General features: G+C 35.2%; 1 protein-coding gene across 4 annotated transcripts in view; it reads right to left on the bottom strand.

The window, feature by feature from the left end:
• LOC144968774 (uncharacterized) overlaps positions 1 to 17,658 on the bottom strand; it is a 137,462-nt gene that overhangs the window by 106,798 nt on the left and 13,006 nt on the right. For all 4 annotated transcript variants that reach the window (XM_078907433.1, XM_078907431.1, XM_078907432.1 and 1 more), the window contains exons 3-6: positions 8,961 to 9,167; positions 6,659 to 6,745; positions 5,277 to 5,360; positions 22 to 135 (exon numbers count right to left, since the gene is read on the bottom strand). In XM_078907433.1, the coding sequence (XP_078763559.1) occupies positions 22 to 135; positions 5,277 to 5,360; positions 6,659 to 6,745; positions 8,961 to 9,167 (492 nt within the window). The remainder of the gene's footprint in view (positions 1 to 21; positions 136 to 5,276; positions 5,361 to 6,658; positions 6,746 to 8,960; positions 9,168 to 17,658) is intronic.

Here is a 17,658-nt window from a genome sequence, read left to right as displayed (position 1 = left end):
TGAGTATATTATTTGACTAACTTTGATCGCATCGACTGCCGGAGTACCCAGAATTACAGACGCAATTGAAACCAGTCGCTGTGGTCTGACAAGTACCGTGGACACAGGGGTTGGGCGAACATGAGGTGCTTGGTCCTAGACAGTAAGGAAATGAATGAAGATTGATTATTTGACATTAACCACATAAAAAAATAAATACAAGCACGCAAAGTTAAAACTAACATTGAAATTTGAAATTAGATTTAATAGATATTGGAAGAGGAGACAAACCAATTCAAATACTTAGGAACAACTGCACAAGGAGATGGGAGCAATGATATGGAGGTTAAGAAGAGGATCCAGGCAGGCTGGAATAATTGGAGGAAAGTAACCGGAGTTATGTGTGACAAACGAATTTCCGCAAAGCTGAAGGGAAAAAATATACATCTGTTGTAAGACCAGTAATGTTGCTTGGATTAGAGACTGTAGATTCGACAAAGAAACAAGATAAAGAAGTTGTGGCAGAGATGAGGATGTTGAGATGGTCACTTGGTTCGACAAGAAAAGAAAAAGTGAGAAATAAACGAATTCGAAGACGTGAAGAATGTATCAATAAAGACGAGAGAAGGTAGATTGAAATGGTTCAGACTTGTTAAGAGACGGGAGAGGGAGTGCATGGGAAAGAAAGTATTGGATATAGAATTAGAGGGAAAGAGCAGAAAAGGGACCCCGAAGACTATATTGATGGATAGGGTAAAGGACGATATGAAAAAAACTGGGCCTGGAGGAAGATGGTCTTATGGACCGAGATGCATGGTGATGTGACATTCATTATGGCAACCCAGCAAAATGCTTGATAAGCTGAAAGAAGAAGAAGAAGATTTGAAACTCTATTTTTATAAATAATTTAAATCGATGACAAAACGGATATCATTTTAAAATAATAGGACAAACCTACAGTAACTTTTCAAAAAATAAGGTCAGGTTGTTTTATTCTTTTACCATTGTCATCTTATTGATGGTATGCGTTAAGAACTCTTACGATGATCATATTTTTAAAATGATCCATACAGACTTATGTTTAGTACACATACAATGAGAATATTAAGACATTTTAAAAAGAATCTAACAGACCCAGCTACCCAATCACAGATATCGACTGCACCCTGGATCGATCTAGGTCATGTGATTGTGAAGCGAGTGCTCTACCTTCTGGACTATAATGGACCCTATCCATGCATGCAGGCAGTATGTTACATTTAATGCCAAATTTAAATTGTGATTTGAAAATGGTTAATCACTTTTCTTTGTAACTATCTAAAAACCAATAACCTTGAGCAAATAAAATAGCTCAATATCTGCTTTACGCACTCAAAGCGCTTTACAAGGTGTCTCTAGCCAGCAGCAACATTTTAATGTAGAACGAAACATGATGATTGTAAGGCAATATTACAATTTTCCGACAGAGCCAATGCTTTTAATAACTACGTACTCATTTTACACATGAACACAATGAGAGTAAAGAGCCTTTTCCAAAGGACTCAACTATGCACCTCTCAGAGAGGGACTCGAATCCTGGACCTTCCGTCCGAGCGCGAGTGTTATACCACATAGCCGCACTGGGTCATTTGCTTTAATCAATATCCATTCAACATCAAAATTGATTAATTCTCATGTGATTTGTCAATATTACTAAATAGTCATATATTTTTTCTTCTTTTGAAATACACAAATACAACCTGAACTTTCTGTTGGAAATGACTGTATAGACTTGACACATTTTGAAATAATAACTAATTAAATAATCGTAGCTCTGATTGTGGTCAAAATGACATTATGCATGTTAGAGTGACGATTATCTACATGACAACAATACGTTAAAGTTTTTAAAAAATCAATTATAAACATGTTAAACAATTGAGAAAGAGAAAGAAAGAGAGAGAGAGAGAGAGAGAGAGAGAGAGAGAGAGAGGGAGAGAGAGAGAGAGAGGGAGAGGGAGAGAGAGTGTGTTAGAGAGATAGATAGACAGGAAGAGAGAGAGAGGGAGAGAGAGGGAGAGAGAGAGAGAGAGAGAGAGAGAGAGAGAGAGAGAGGGTAAAGAGAGGGGAGGGATAGAGATAAGTGGTTTAATATTGCACCGCTTCCCAAAACTGTAAAAGCTGGTTAATGTGATAAATATGACTATTTTTGACTGCAGAACCAAGACTGAGCCACATGCAACAAAATAATGATTTGTTTAACCAGTTAGCAGCTGATAAAAAGCACTTATTTAAAATCAGACATGAAAACCGGTCTGTCAAATTATATCGTTCGATTTAAGACCCTAATCTTGGCAAACCGAAGACCCAAAGAAACCTGGCGAAGGACCATGGAGAAAGGAATTAAAGGAAGCAGGCCTGTCCTGGAATACAGCCACCGCAAAAGCAGCCGACCGCGAAAAATGGAGATGTCTGGTGGATGCCCTATGTGCCTCAAGGCCCGAAGAGGATTAAGTATCTTGGCAAACATTCTCAAACTTTCAAACCTTGGACTTCAAGAGGTTTGAGAGTTTTTGCCAAGATGGGTTATGAAGTCCCATGTTTGAGAGTGTTTTTTTTTCAAGATAAAGGTCATTTAAATCGAATGATATTTGAAAGACGAGTTTTCTGGTCGAAATTTTAAATAGGTGTTTTTCTAGAGTACGGCAGTTAATGGCCATCGTTTTACTGAAATGTCCATTTCATAGAACACAAATCCCACTTTCCCTGTTACTCGGTATACTGCCATCTGTCGCCCTATTAACCAATTTTATTAAATATAAGAATAGAGCAAGCATACTATTTAATAATAATAATAATGATAATAATAATAATAATAATAATAATAATAATAATAATAATAATAATAATAATAATAATAATAATAATAATAATAATCAATAATAATAATAATAATAATAATAATAATAATAATAATAATAATAATAATAATGATAATATTAATAATAATAATAATTATAATAATAATAATAATAATAATAATAATGATAATGATAATATTAATGATAATAATAATAATAATGATAATAATAATAATAATAATATAATAATAATAATAATAATAATAAATAATAATAATAATAATAATAATAATAATATAATAATAATAATAGAGTAGTAAGTAGTAGTATAGTAGTAGTAGTAGTAGTAGTAGTATAGTATAGTTAGTAGTAGTAGTAGTAGTAGTAGTATAGTAGTAGTAGTAGTAGTAGTAGTAGTAGTAATAATAATAAAATAGTAGTAGTAGTAATAATAATAATAACAATAATAATAATGATAATGATAATAATAATAATTTTAAAAAATAGCTCTTGTTATTGCCTTTTACTTCGTCTAAACAGGCACTAAGTTTTAAATATCCATAAACAAACTTAGCATTGATTGCATAGGAAACAAGTGGGCTTTTACTTGAAAATTTGAAGAGATGAGCAGGATAACCTGAGAAATATTGCTATGGAATTCCAACATTGAGGAGCGGCAAATTGAAAAGTGAGAGCGACGTGTTCTTATTTGCAGGTCTGATAACCCAAATTGATATGGACTCATTGGTATAATAGAAATACTCTCAAACCAACGCTAAACATTGCCCATTACAACAATGTTAAATCAAGCCCATAATTGCGTTCGGTTATCAGACCTGTTGATTTGTGCATCTAGGATGAATGTCAACCTGGCGAAGCAACTACCTTGGACTTTTCATCACTCGATCTCAAAGTTCATGTTCGAGTTGTGTTTCTTTTTGTAAGAAGTATTTTCATAATCTTATAGTTCTACCAATGAAGAATTAAGCTGTTTGATTCTGCTATAATATGTAGAATCAATTATTGAAAGCCACAACCCCAGAATAATGACTCACACCAGTAAGCTGAGGTAGCAATAGCTTATTTTAGTAAAATGCATAAAAAATGCATACTTACAGTGCAAGAGGTATGAACCTCTGATTGACTAACAAATCTGCATGAAACATTTCCTGCTTTTAGTTTTAGAACAATGTTATTATATCTAAGTTTATTTTCATGAAACAGACACTGATGTAAACTCGGCATTGTGATGGTTGAAGTAACTTTGATAAAACTCGAAAACTCTGGACCTCGGGAGATCTGCCAGTACATACCAAGGCCAGAATTGTTAACCGCTTAATGAGTTCAATTCGGGATTGAGACGCGAAGAACAACTGAAACACAATTGCCAAGATAAAGACATTTATCAAACTTGTCCTAGACAAATTTTGGCATTAACCTGAATAGGTAATCAAAGAAGAATTGTGGTAGTGGGCAAGAAGTCATTAGGAATTGAAACCAATCGCGCAATACTTTTAGGCAAGTCAGGTTCAAACCCACAAGACTTGAGGTTCAAAACCACAAGACAATTGCAGAGATGGAATCTCATTTGAAAAAAAAAAGAAAGAGAGGCCGACCAAAAACTATCTGCAGAAGAGCAATAAATACAGATGGTGAAGGACGATAAACAAAAATAAAGGAGATGTACATGAACTAAACCTAAATGTCAACGCGTGGGCAGTTGTAAGACAGGTCCTAACATCCCGACGGCTCTGTACAATATACATCTGGCGCTGATATGACCTAAATGTGTTGCAAGCGTCGTAAAGCCCTTGAAAACATTAAAAACACACAATATACACAATATATATAGTCATTACTTCCAGATAAAAAATAGCAAGATGTACTTTGATGAAAACGTAACGGTAAACTTCATTTCAATTAATTTTGGCAAAATGATGTGAAAATATTAAATTTCCTCTTTGGCTTTTTTGTTTTTGTTGCTTTTATTGTTGTTGATTGTTTTATTTATTTTTTGTTAGTTTTGTTTTAGTTATTAGAGGTTGTAACGGCTCTTGCAACACGTGGGTCATATAAACGAAAGGAGAGTAAGATGACAGGTATAGATAAAAGGGGAGAGCAGAAGTAGATATATTGCCGTATTCTCAACAGGGCTTGATCGAAAACGGAAATTGACATAATCTCATCATCAGATTTCACGTCAACGGCGTCGGGTTAAATCAGACTTAGAAAGAGAGAATAAAATAATAAATAATTCAGGTGTATGGATCAGCATGAGAAGGAAACAACAGCCTTTTGCTAAAAGGCAAAATATTCTTAAAACGAAATAAAATAAGCTATAAAAGCAAATGGCTGAAAATTCAACACAAAAGGAATAGAGGTTAAATAATGAAAGTCAATGGTTTGAATCCAATTGCATTTTTTCTGGGCAAAGTGATGTTGTGTTAATGTCCTCACCACACGTGTATCCTCCCTTTTCTTTAACATCTACCGTACATTTCTTCCCATCAGGACAAGGGTTAGGCTTACAAGGACCATCTCCTGATTGCGTCCACGTTAAAATGATTTTAATGAATGATTTCATCAACAAGAAATATTAACAGCTAAATGATACAATAGGATTCAACAGTGGCGACGTCACTTACCTCGTAACGACGCATAGTAACTGGTTCTAAACTATCGGAGCAATGTCGGACGCCATTATCTCCATCACCGCCCATTATGAAATACTTCCGACTAGCATAAAAGTGTATCCAGAGGAAAATCATTATAAATCTGATCATGTTTTGACTTTTATACATTCTGATCACATGACATGTGAAACAGTTCTAACCCGTATAAAGAATAAAGAGTACCGATTTTCTTTGTTTAGAACCAAGCTGCGGGTTGCTGGCGGACGTGACATCAGACTATTGAATCCTATTATAATTGGATTTTAAAGTGTACATTATGCCTGGAACTGAAATAAACAATTCAGTGATTGTGTGTGTATGTGTGTGTGTGTGTGTGTGTGTGTGTTTGTGTGTGTGTGTGTGAGAGTGTCGTAACTTTACGATACATAAGAATCGTGACAACAAACACCAAAATTAAGTCGGTAAATTTGAATGTCACTCAAATATAAATATATATTTCTTTGTATTGTTCTGATCATCATTCTGATTCTTAATCAACAGAGGAAAATGCAGAAATGATTATATACTAAGCAGAAACACATGTACTTATGATTGAAGATTTTTATATCCGTTTTATGTGGTTTTATGGTTTCTGAAGAATGGCATAAATAGAGAATGAAAAATTAAGTTCATTGTTTCCGTGTTTTGATATTAATATTGATGATTATGATTGGGATTAAGATGATAATAATGATGATGATGATAATAATAATAATAGTAATAATAATAATAATAATAATAATAATAATAATAATAATAATAATAATAATACTAATAATAAGAATAATGATAATGATAATAATGATGATGATGATGATGATGATGATGATGATGATGATGATGATGATGATGATGACGATGATAATAATAATAAAAAAATAACAATTATAATAACAAATAATGCTGATGATGATAATAATAGGAATAATGATAATAATAATGAAACTGATGATGATGATGATGATGATGATGATGATGATGATGATGATGATGATGATGATGATGATGATGGTGATGATGATGATAATAATAATGATAATAATAATGATAATAATAATAATAATAATAATAATAATAATAATAATAATAATAATAATAATAATAATAATAATAATAATAATAATAATAATAATAATAATAATAATAATAATAATAGTCTCTTGCTACCTCGTTTGCAGAGAAAACCTTGGTGGCTTAACGGTGAGATTACACAGTAAGTAGCAGCAGGACAAGGGCTCGGTGTGCAGATCTCACCTGCAAAAATATGTAGCATTGGATAAACTTCTGATACCTGTTTGCGTGATAAATTGTTTCCACTAACCTGGACCACCGTTTCAAGTTCGAGGTTGAAGCAACGTTCGGCACTCTCATTGAAGATTTAAAGCATAATATATATATATATATATATATATATATATATATATATTATATATATATATATATATATAATATTACTATTTAACAGCAAATATCTATATATATATAATACACCGTGTGATAAAACATGACTCAAGTGTATAAGCAATGAAGTACCTTTCGATATGATGGAATAGTGTTAATTCTCAAAGAGCAAAAGGGTCAATGCAGTACACATATAAACCGTTTTTCTTCTCATTTTTACCACAAAAAAATCTTTTATCCATAGATGAATTACATGACCCACACCCGTAACAACCTTTTAAATGTAAGTCCTCAAAGAAATTGTAATTTTGTATTATCCAACGATATAAAGAGGTTTCAGGCCAAAATGAGAAAAAAGTGTTCTTTCAATGTATTGCTCCTCCTATTTATTTTACAAATCAGCACTTTCAGGGCCAAAAATATGTATCTCTCGGGTAGCAAAACCGCAATTTTCAAAAATATTACCTAATAGGTGTTAGGGTGAATTGCTTAGCCGATGCATATAACGATATTATACTACCACCAATCCATTCTAATTACACAACTAAAGCCAAGATTGCCGTATTCTGGAAAAAAAAACAACCCAAAAACAAACAACACATATTTAGAATTTTGGTCAGAAAACCCATCCTTCAAATACCAATCGTGAAGTGACCTTCATCTTGAAAAAAAACCTTCTCAAATCTGGGACTAAAAAGTCTTTCGTTTGACAATTTTACCAAGAAGAGGTCGTTTAACCGAGCGGTATTTGAAGGAAGAGTTTTCTGACCAAATGTTTTAAATACGTGTTTTTTTCTCTCTCCAGAATACGGCAGAATAGTATCCTCTACTGGCACGAGGGCCATAGCCATCGTTATGTTATAGCCTTATACTGAAATCCAAAAGGACTGGCAGTTTGACGTCATTATTTGGTTTTTACACCGCCTAGTGAGTTGTCGTTAGTAGATCTCATCGAAATAGTTATTTTATTGGTTGAACTATTGAATACAACTCACGATTTGTTTTCTTTTGTGGCAAAAGACTGGCATTTTGACGTCATTTTTTGGTCAGTATCAGGCCATAACTTTACGAAGGCCACGCGAGGGCACCTTTTCTTTCAACCCGCCACCAGAAAATGGTAATATGTCGGAGTCATTTAAGTGCTGAAAACTTATTCATAGTCAAGAGTATGAAACTTGGAAGAAGATTTTTTGTTTCATTGTAGAGAGGGGGATGAGTAAAATATTTTGAAAACTTGCAATACTTATTTATCTTGTGCATACGAGTACCAAACATAAGTTTCATTCAATTTATATTTCATTATAAGAGAAAAATAGAAAACGTATTGAATATAAATCTTGCATTGAACATGGTTTCTTTAAATCAAATCAATAGAAAAAAACAATGTTGTCTTGACTAAAGCTTACATTTTATTTAACTCCTGAATAAACTGGTTTTACATATTCGCTTATAATCTTTTTTATTTTAATGATATAAAGTTTAAAGAACCCCCAACCAAAGAATATACTTCTGCTATGAATAGATAAGTCAAGAGACAGCATAGTATAATGTTTAGTTTTAGTGAAAATGATAGCTACTTTGCTACTACTGCTTCTGAAGATGATGGTGGTGATCATGATGATAATGATGATGTTGATGATGATGATAATGATGATGATGATGCTGTTATGCTGCTGCTGATGATGATGATTATGATAATGATGATGATGATAATGATGTTGATGATGGTGTTGTTGTTTTGTTGATGATGATGATGATGTTGATGATGATGATGATGATGATGATGATGATGATGATGATGATGATGATGATCATGATGATGTGGATGTTGATGATGATGTCAAACAACAATAACAGCGAGATAAACAAGAACAATAAAATTAATTTCTGCTTTAAAAAATAATAATAATGACTTGGCTCTAAAAAAAATAATGAATTAACCCCCCCCCCAATAAACATTACACCGACCCCCCATAAAACTGACACAACAAAACCTACATAATACTCGACACTTGAACAACAATACTCGAAACAACAATACAGAGCCACGACTGCACAAACAACTCACGATAGTTTTGACACCTTGGAACACTCCTCGCGTAATCACATCGCTGGGTATTTTCATTGAAGACCAGCCCGGCCGGACATGGCCTCCTGAGGACCGAGGAGAAGACACACTGGAGGTAAAAGCCACAATCTTTTGGGTCAGGTTTCAAAGTTGAGAAGTTGCATGATTCTGCTGCTACATTTCCTGGAGAACGACCCAGAAGGATACCTAAAAAAAGGAATGACATGTAAATAAATAAATAAATAAATAAATAAATAAATAAATAAATAAATAAATAAATAAATAAATACGCATTCTTCGAAGAGACGCTTATAAAAACGAAAGTTCGGAACACATTTCAAAAAGTATTGAAGAAAAAAATATGTAACAGCTTTTTAAAAAATGAAATAAAAAGATACTTAACAATGAACGCTTCGGACTCAAAACCCTTCTTCAGTCAACGACAAATACAATTTAGAGGCTGAAAATCTGAATAGACAAGAGAATAGTACTCAGTGTGTCCTCTCGGGATAAGCTATGGCGGAACGTATACTAAGCGTCAATTTTTTAGTGACCGGTGATTAACAGCCCATAACTTTTTAACTGTTAGTCATATTATGGGTAGAATTCATACACCTTTGGAAAGTTAAGAAAATTCCATGTATGATGCACTAATTTGACTAAGATCAAACCATGTTTACCCAAATAAGAAGTGTTTGAAAAACATAGATAAAATATCACAGAGTGCAAACATAATGCCAAATTACATTGCTGAGGGACTGAATATTTTACTATGAATTTCCTTTTAATTATTTTGTTATTCCGACATAATGCCGCTTTAAAACTCTTTTTAATGTCAGAGTGTTTCTTTTCTCCTCTTTCCTTTCTTTTCTTTGGTCAAATTAGTCAAATTTAACTCAACCTAATTTTTTTAATTTGTCTCTTTCCTTTATTTTAAATATAACTTTGAGATGCACTCTTCCTCTCCCACTCTCTCTCTCTCTCTCTCTCTCTCTCTCTATCTATCTCTCTCTCTCTCTATCTCTCTCTCTCTCTATCTCTCTCTCTCTCTCTCTCTGTTCTCTCTTTCTTTCTTTGTCTCTGGCACCCTCCCTTCTTTCTTTATTCTTTTAAAATTCTATCTTAACAGGGGAGGAAGTGGGTCAATAAAAAAACTATCGCCGTCTAGAATTCTTTAATATCACATCCCTATCAACCCCCCCCCCATTCCGTTCCCCATAATGTGTGAGATATATAGTTTTCATCATGGTTTACACTTCATATCATTGTCACTCTATTTCTTCCTCTCCCTCTCTCTCTCTCTCTCTCTCTCTCTCTCTCTCTCTCTCTCTCTCTCTCTCCGTCCCTTGCACACACCAACCCTCACAGCCACCCACCCACCCACATACCCCCCCCCCCCGCCCCCCTCCCCAAATACAAAATATTTGCCTGATTAGATTGGGAAGTTTTCTTATCTTGATTTGAAAGGGTTTCTACCATGATTTTACCAGCAAATCGTATAGTATATTCAATCGAATTTACATTGTTTTTAACATGGTAGTTCATATTTTAAGATAATGCAAATGTTGCAGCTTGAAGCTCAAAGAAATAAATAGCAATAGATAAATGTAATTGAAGCTTCAATTTAACTTAAGAAGACAGACAATGTAGACATTTCAGGTTTTCCCTTTACCAACAAAACCGATGTTAACGAAAACAGATAATGAGGACGCGAAGTCCCAGGTTTGAAAGTTTCTACTAAGACGAGGGTCATTTAAATCGATCGATATATGAAGGACGAGTTTTCTGGTCAAATTTCTAAATATGTGTGTTTTCAAAGGCACGGAAGAGCACTCATGATCTAATCTCTATGTCATTACCACGATGTGTATTATGCTATGTCTTCAATAATCGTCATTAATCTAGAAATCACGTACATGACGTTGTCTTCCGATGTCTCTGGTGAAAGAATGCCGCGCGATAGGAAAAAAATAACGTGGCCTAGAACATGAGTTTCAAAGCGACAACGTACAGAAGGGACATTTTATGAAAAAAGAATAAGATGAAGGTAACAATAAGATTGGGGGTGGTAATGCTCGGTTTTGAAATAAATATAATGTAATAATATAATTCAAACCTTTGATCGACAGGTTGGCTGAGCGAAATACAATACTATATTACAAAGCTAGGGAAATAACGATTGGTTCAAGGAAAACTTTTCCACACCTTGGTAATAGTATTTCGTTTTAAGTGTCAATTGTCAAAGGGCGAAAAGGCCGTCTGTAATGCTTCGTTCTCCCTGAGACCAGTCCAATTATTTCATTACACTGGCTTGTTTGCACACCTTAACTCTTTCTCTACCAATCAGTTTCAGAACTTTCCCTGAAACTTCACACCCACCCAACACAAAAATATAATTACTTCCTCAAACAGAAAATCAACAAGTGTATTCTATACATAATATTGTTCAGCACAATGAATTATACAACACCTTGTCAAGTATTCATAACTTTAACAAACATATATCTTAAAATAGTGGGATGTACAAAATATACCTGAATGATAACAATTGCTGATTGCATCGAGACGAATATGACGATTTTCCTATGTTTGATAAGGAGAGGGTTAATATTGAACAAACAAAAAGGCGAGATGGAATGTTAATGATAAAGTCAATATGAATAAGGGATATTATAATATTTAATTTGATACTAACAGAATTTTCAAAGGTCTCAATTGAGACACGCTGTGCAATTCGCAATATCCTGCCATCACACGCGTGTCCCTCCGAGCCTGGCACAAATGCTAGGTAAGCGGATTCAACCTTTGTCATTGTAATGTGTCTATTTTGAATATTTAACATTACATTTGCTTTCTAATTACAATATTTTCTCCGAATTCAGAGCCGAGAGTGTTATTTTATTGTATGACTCAGCTTCCCCCTTGCATCGAATCTTGTTAAGAAATATATGCACCGAATAAAAAAACACGTAAGACTAGGATACAGAACAGAATAAAGTGAAATGTAAAAACTATTAAAATATAGCTCTAGTTATTTATATAAACGCACTGACGAACAGGTATATCTTTAGCTTTAAGGAAGTGTGCTATCGGCATTATAAAATATTTACACTATGTGACATTGATGCCTTTTTATGGCATCTTTTAATTTAAAGACCATTCACTTTTTCATATAAAAGTTTAACATGAAATATTTGCATTGCACGAGACTTGCCTTGGATCTACATAAAACGTGAGAGTAAGTGAACACAATCGTTAAAAATAATATTGGGAGAACTCACTTGTATTTTGAACTGTCTATTTATTCGATCCTGACAAAACATATTTTATCAATTCGGCTAGAGGAACTTTTATTTGAAATGCCAATATATTTAAATAACTCTCAAATTGTTCAAAAGTCTCAGACTACAAGAAGTTTGATGGACTCCACTATAAATGTTTCCTGATCAAATGTGAAAAGTCTAGAAGACCGACTAGAGGACATGGATATTCAGTGTCAATTCCCCCCCCCCCCCCAACTCCCTGGTCAAACATCAACCTAATTCCCTCTAGCAATCTTTAATTAGACCATGAAATCGTCTACCATTATGATGCAGTAAAATTGACAGCCCTGATCTTTTTTAATCGTTTGTTATCAGTATGTATTCAATAACATCCTCAAGCACCGAATTTCATGATACGGTACTTTCAACAATCCTTCTCTCTTTTTTTTCCTAATTATTATTAATAATCAAATTGTAGTGCGGCCTCAAACTTGACGTTTCTACATAAAGAAGAAGAAGAAGAAGAAGAAGAAGAAGAAGAAGAAGAAGAAGAAGAAGAAGAAGGAGAAGAAGAAGAAGAAGAAGAAGAAGAAGAAGAAGAAGAAGAAGAAGAAGAAGAAGAAGAAGAAGAAGAAGAAGAAGAAGAAGAAGAAGAAGAAGAAGAAGAAGAAGAAAGGGGAGCAACTCTTTCCTGGCGTAACTCGGTGTATACGTCCATAACACCTCCCTGTTGAGCCTGAGAAGTATTTCGAAGGTTCGAAGGCTAAAATCGATGGTAGAATTTTCTGTTAGGACACGATCTTCACAGTTGGACACGATTCGATTCACGATTCGATTCTGCTCCGGGGGTAGCTGCATTCGATGATGAACGCTCACAATAATCACCGATAGGGTTAGTAACGAAATCAACCTGTATGGTATCATTTGCTGAAGCAGATACATTTTGGCGATGAAGATTGTATCGCGGTTTTATTTGTTCAATATGACGCTTCCACGTTGTTCCGTCTCTCTGTTACCATGACATGACGTGGTCCCAACACTTTGGTGACAGTAGCGGGAATCCATTTCGCCTCTCCGTCGTTTCGATTACCAAAACGAATAACGAATAAATGTGTGTCCTAACTTCACAACGCGTTTTGCTATACGTGGTTTGGAATTTGAGGTGGATAATGGCCGAAGTTTGTCGATCAATGTACGAATTTGACGTCCATGAAGCAATTCACTCGGTGACGAACCAGAAGCTAAAGGTGTGCGACGATATTGCATAAGAAATTGTTGCAAGGCTTGTCTTGGAGGAAAAGACGATTTTCTCAAAGCCTTTTTAAAACTTCTCACAAGTCGTTCTGCGGCACCGTCTGTAGCGGGATGATAGGGAGCTCCAGTGAGATGTTTGATTCCCCTCTCCCTACACCATGTCTGAAATTCGTCAGAAGTGAAGCATGCTGCGTTGTCCGACGCGATTGCGTGAGGATAGACGAAGTATGCAAAGTCCTCTTCCAGAAGGCTAGTTGGTTTCGTTGACGTTGAACTGGTTGCATGAATGCATGGGTAATTTGAGTAGGCATCGCCCATTACTAACCAGTTCTTACCCATAAAATTCACTGTGGGATTGATGTGTACTCGACTCCTGGTGAGTCTGGTTTGAAGACATCAGGAAATTCTTCACACACTTGTTTACATGCCTTTTGAAGATGTGACATTTCTGTTGCGGGCTTGCAACGAACATATTTTACTTTTTTCGTTTAAAACAGTTGAACTACCGAAACATTGAGCATTTGTATGGCATAGTGGTGATGACATAGTTTATTTCGCGGCACGTATCGTTCACAGACACAGGCAAGAAAACAATTCCCATGACGGGGAGTTCCTGGTTAGATGCACATTGATACATAATGTTGGCATTAGAGAGTTGCGGTTTGCCAATCCTCTCCCATGTCCTTGTTGAAATGAAATTGTCACCTGTCCGTGTATCTATTTCGAAAACAATTTCATGGTTGGATACAGTCGTAGCTAACTTAAGCGGTGCCACTGAAACGAAATTGTCGCGTGACATGCGACGAATCGTGTTGATGTTAGGCGAACTCCACATTCTCTTTTTACGTCTACAGGCTCTCTCAATGTATCCAGTTTTCTGACAGAAGCAACAAACGGCTGTTTTGAATTTACAGTTTTGTCTGTTGTGGCGCCCATCGCATCTCGAGCAGATTTGATTTTTATTGTCAAAATCCGTTGTCGGCTCTGTCTGTCTTTCATTCGAACGTTTGATACGCTGTTTGTTTTGACTGCCTTGCTGAACTATCGGAGTCTGTTTTCTTTGAGGCTTAATTTTATGGACCTCAGGTTGAACAGATAATGCAGTCTCGTTAGCCACTCTTGAGGCATCTTCTATCTCCGTGGCGATCTCGATGGCTTTGTAAAACGAAAGCTCGTCCTCCTTGTGCTTGAATAGTGCTTCAAGAACAGCTGTGTTGTTAACTGCACATATGAAACAGGTACGCATGGCATCATCCAAGGGGTTTTCAATGGATGGGAAATCGCATGTGACAGCGCTCTGGCGAATTCTAGCTGCCAATTCCTGAATAGTTTCGCCTGGTTTCTTCTGAAGGCCCGTCCAAAATTTATAACGTCCTCTGACAACAAATAGTCGAGGGTGGTACTGCTCCATCATATATTTTTCGATTTCTGCAAGACTGAGCGCGCGGTTATAACCTTAGCTGGTGTTACTTGACTCGCCATGTCAGTACTGCTGACACGACTATATTATGTACAATAAGGGTATAAAGATGCGACGCGAGCGAAGGGTACTAATTCGGCTATTTACGGGTAACATCACCCACTTTCATACTTACAACCTAAAAGATTTCCAAAGAGGAAATTAGCAACACACGTGATATTTACTGTCGACTGTTATAGACTGCAATGATGTCCATCGTCGACTGTCAATTCTATATTTAAGCCAAAGGCAGTTTCATTGAGACGACGAACACCGAGATTGAAACTCAAAGAATGTGAACCAACCGGCCCCCCCCCCCCCCCCTCCCAAAAAAATAATACAGAAAAGAGAAAGTGTGCTCTGATTAATCATATTATTTCAGTCAATTGCAATGTCAACAGAATATCTTTTGTCCCCACTATACTTTCTAATCATTTTTTTGTTCTTTGACGCAAATTCTATGATTTCGGAGTCTTTCGTTCACTCTCAACTCACGAGCCGATAGATTCAGTTTTTTTGTTTTTACTCACAAATATGTGTGCTTTTGACGATCTTCACTTATCTTATAGTTTTTAAAACCAGTGCCAATGGCAACAGGACACTTTTTGCCTCTGCCATTAGTAACCGACGTATTTTCTTTCCGAATCGAAGCGCACTCAATCTAAAAATAGCTGCTATCTTGTTGACTTATGACGTCTCCTAGTAACTAAACAGACTAAAGCATGAAGTATTGCCTCAGCAAATGACTAAAAATTGGCCAAACTTAGTCCGAAGGTGCCGTGATTATAGTCCCGGACTTGCTTAGCTAACATGAAATACGATTTTTTCAAGTCATTGATAGTCAGAGATAGTCAGAGACTACGCGCTAGTCCACGTTCATGAAAACGGCCCCATATAGGCAGGTTTGATATCCGGATGCAATTATGGGCTCGTTTTAACATTGTTGTAAATGAGAATATTTTGCGTTATTTGAGATTATTTCCATTACAACAATGGAACTATGAAAGTTTGGGTTATCAAAACTGCAATACACGTCAGATTTATTCAATAAAATCTGTTTTAAATAGTTACGGAATGTAGATAAGCAATAATATAGAATGAAATGAGAACTTTTTATTTGGGTAGGGATGAAATTCTAATTTCTTTAATTGTTTTGAGAATGCCATCATTCTGAAATAGGATTTGGTTAAGGTAAACAATATTATATCATGACACTAGGTACTTTGTATATATATTAATTAAATGAACATCTTAAGTTCGAATTCCAAAATTCAAGATTGTAGGAAATCTTTTATTCTGGTCCTCAGCCAATTCCGATTTTGTCATCTTTGAATAAATGTTCAAATCATATCTAGACTATTGTACTTCTTTATTTAAAAGAAGATAATTTTTTGTGTGAAGTTAACGCCTGATAATAATTTTAAGTCACAAATTATTATAGTAAACTTGATATCATACGTGCTCTATGGAGAGGTGTAAAATAAAATATGTTCGACTTAGTAGTTGAGTGATATGACTCGGATTGTGATCTGTGGTTGGAGTCCTTCGAAATGGATCTTGGCTAACATTTTCTCACATAGGCGTCAAGCTGGTCGCAAGATTGTCTATGTCGAATAAAATTGATTGTTACAGCTTCTTACAAACGTTATTTCTCTCCCTGCATGTTGAGTTTGATTGTTGGTTTGGGACTCCTTGTAGTACATTTAGAATAATTTTAATATGTAATTTAAATGATTTGATATATTCTGCAGTATATCAAAGCTCATGTTTTTTAAAAATTAGGTGAATAATTTTTAATTGCTACGTAAGCTTTGTTTCGACAGAATTTTTTTTAATGTAAAGAGGAATTGCCAAGAGAGAGAGAGAGAGAGAGAGAGAGAGAGAGAGAGAGAGAGAGAGAGAGAGAGAGAGAGAGAGAGTCGAGTAAACACATTTAATAAATGAAAGGTGATACCAAAAGTAAACCCTGTATACAAGCTGGGTACTATAAGGATCCAACGGGTAAATTTGAATAACGTTTTCGTGTTGAGTCTCTTCTTACTTTGAAACATTTGCCTTTCTTACCTAACCTCTCTTCCTGCCCCTTGTAAATTTTAAACTAATCCTTCAATTTAAACTTCTCCGTCTTGCAGGTTCTATATCTATTTCCTCACTAACAACAATTGTTATCTTCTTTCATTTTCACTTCCTCCACCCCCCCCCCCCCTTTTTTTTTCAGTACGTGTCTGTGTTTGTATGTTCGTGTGTATATGCGTGTTTGTGTGCAGGGGAAAAGGTAGAAATATATAGGGAGGAAAGGAAAGAGGGAGAGAGAAAGAGAGAGAGAAAGAAAGAGAGAGAGAGAGAGAGAGAGAGAGAGAGAGAGAGAGAGAGAGAGAGAGAGACTATGCGAGGTGCCAGTTTTGAGAGTGTCATTTAAATCGATTAATATTTGAAGGACTCGTTTTCTGGCTAAATGTTTAAATACGTGTCTATCCAGAGTACGTCAATTAACTGGTTAAAGTACTAGATTCAACTATTATGACACCTGTGTACACACTTCTTGACAGGCATCAGGGAGGGAGCCCATCATAAAGAATCCACCGAAATTAGTTGGAATTTTAATGGTTATTAATTATGCATGATGTTCAATATTTTTTGTCCAAGAATAAGTGGTAATAACAAGTTGTAGACAAATAAAGAATGACTACGTTTTTGACAAATTACTGTATGAATAAATATA

Source organism: Berghia stephanieae, chromosome 3 (assembly GCF_034508935.2).
Source record: "Berghia stephanieae isolate SIO BIC M18660-M18661 chromosome 3, UCSD_Bste_1.3, whole genome shotgun sequence".
NCBI lineage: Eukaryota > Metazoa > Mollusca > Gastropoda > Nudibranchia > Aeolidiidae > Berghia > Berghia stephanieae.
The sequence above is the reverse complement of the archived record's forward strand: the minus strand, read 5'-3'. Positions and strand labels throughout refer to the sequence as shown.